General features: G+C 46.8%; 1 protein-coding gene across 1 annotated transcript in view; it reads right to left on the bottom strand.

Moving 5' to 3' along the window:
• The window catches only part of phf21ab (PHD finger protein 21Ab), a 34977-nt gene that overhangs the window by 16024 nt on the left and 16926 nt on the right, over positions 1–2027 (bottom strand). The window contains exons 6-7 of the mRNA XM_014023009.1: positions 683–922; positions 254–346 (exon numbers count right to left, since the gene is read on the bottom strand). Coding sequence (XP_013878463.1) covers positions 254–346; positions 683–922 — 333 coding nt within the window. The remainder of the gene's footprint in view (positions 1–253; positions 347–682; positions 923–2027) is intronic.

Below are 2027 nucleotides of genomic sequence, written 5' to 3'. Positions count from 1 at the left end.
CACACACACACACACACACACACACACACACACACACACACACACACAGCTGGAAGTCCACCTGGGTCAGTCAGGAAACCAACAGAATCACAACAAGAGGAGAGACGAGGCGGCACAAACACAACATGGTTTTAGTGCCACTGAGCAAGGCAGGACTGTGGGTTCTGCCGCCCTCTGCCGGGTCGGGACCACATACACTGATCTGTGGGAGGGGACAGAGGTCAGGGTCGGAGGCGGGGCTTCAAAGACGCACCTGTGGCTGAAAGGCGGGCCGAGGCGTCAGTCTAGGAGGAGGGACAAACTGGGGGACTTTGATTGGCCGGGAGGACGTGGCGGCGGCCTGCACCTGAGACAAAACCACAGCACAAGGTGGGTCTGGGGACGGGCCGACCCGCCTGCAGCCGGACCTTTCATCACAACAACAGCTCAGAACCAGATTCTGGTTCTGAAAAGGTCCGACCCGCCGACTCTACAACAGCAGACAGGATCATTCAAAGCAACACCTCAGAAGCAGAACCCAGGAGGAACCTGTACGACCCCAGAGGAGAACCAGAACCCTGGTCCCTGAGAGGTGCTGTGGTCAGACCTGCAGCCTGACCTCTGGCCTCCAGCAGGAGCAGACACACAACAATCAGCAGATGGACACATCGCCACACAAACCGGTCAGCGGCGAGCGGCTTACCACCACGGCGTTCTTGGACACCAGGCGTATGGGCTCCGCGCTCTGATTGGTCAGCTTGCCGGCCACCTGCAGGTTGATGGGGGCGTTCTGCAGGTCGGGTTTGGCGATGGTCGTGGTCACCATGGCCACAGCGGCCGGACGCTGCGAGGACAGGATGGCGCCGGGGAGGGCGGGCGTGGCGGCAGCTTTAAGCACCAGAGGTAGAGTCTTGGTGGTGAGGACCGGCGTGACGGTCAGCGTCTGATCAGGAGACAAACGGGACAACACGCAGGCTGGACACTCTTTCTTTATAAACAAATACAAAGTTTTTTTTTTCAATGTTTATTCATTTTAATTTAAAAACAAACAAATTCACATAAAAAATACATACCAAATAAAAAATGAAAGGTAGCAGAAAGTTAATCTGTTAAACCAGGGGTGTCCAAACATTTAGTCACATGGACCAAAGTCATAAAGTCAGAAGGACCTGAGGGACAAAATATTTGTCCTTTACCTGCTCAAAAATAAACTGAGCATTGAATAATTTAATAAACAAATAAATGAGTTGGATTTATTGCTGGAAAAGGATGAATAGATGAGTAAATTAATCTAGATCCAGAACATTAGAAGTGTTTACAGGTTTCCTTTATTGAAAGAAATTTAGCAATTTTCTAGGTTTCAATTGGAGGAAAAAAATAACCCAATTTAATAAATTCTGATCAATAAAATCAGGATTTAGGTCACTGTTTTGTTGAAAATGCTTGTTGTGTTCAGACAAATTTAATAAATTAATTAAAAGCAGATTGGAGTCAGCTTTGGAGTAAAAGTCACCAGATAGATGAGGACAAAGCTACAAGCAGGGTTCATGCAGGTTTCAGTAAGTTACATTTAAGACCTTTTAAGACCATTAGGAATGACATTTACGACCAAATCGACACATTAACAGAAACATTCAAATGGTCCCAGAATTTTTATAATAGAAACCTTTTATTGCTATCAATTTAAGTTCAAGTTCAAGTTTATTTATACAGCTCCAAGTCACAACATACGTTGTCTCAGGACACTGTACATGAAAAGAACAATGTGAAGAAGAAAGCAGCAGATTGTGTTGAATCACTTCATCACAGTCTCCCATCCTGAGCAAACGGTGGAGAGGAAAAACTCCCTGCTAATCAGGAAGAAACCTCCAGCAGAACCAGGCTCAGGACAGGAGACCATCTGCCTCGACCGGCTGAAATTAAGAGTTTCCCTTCCTGGCTCCAGAATGGTACTGTTGAAGCAAAAATGAATCAATCAGTCAATCACACAGAAACACACAAAGTTGTTCAGGTTTATTTTGGCCAGTTAAAGGGTAGACGCTTGGTGC

The sequence above is a fragment of the Austrofundulus limnaeus genome, unplaced genomic scaffold, assembly GCF_001266775.1.
Source record: "Austrofundulus limnaeus strain Quisiro unplaced genomic scaffold, Austrofundulus_limnaeus-1.0 Scaffold353, whole genome shotgun sequence".
NCBI classification, from domain to species: Eukaryota; Metazoa; Chordata; class Actinopteri; order Cyprinodontiformes; family Rivulidae; genus Austrofundulus; species Austrofundulus limnaeus.
This window is presented reverse-complemented; position numbering and strand designations above follow the sequence as displayed.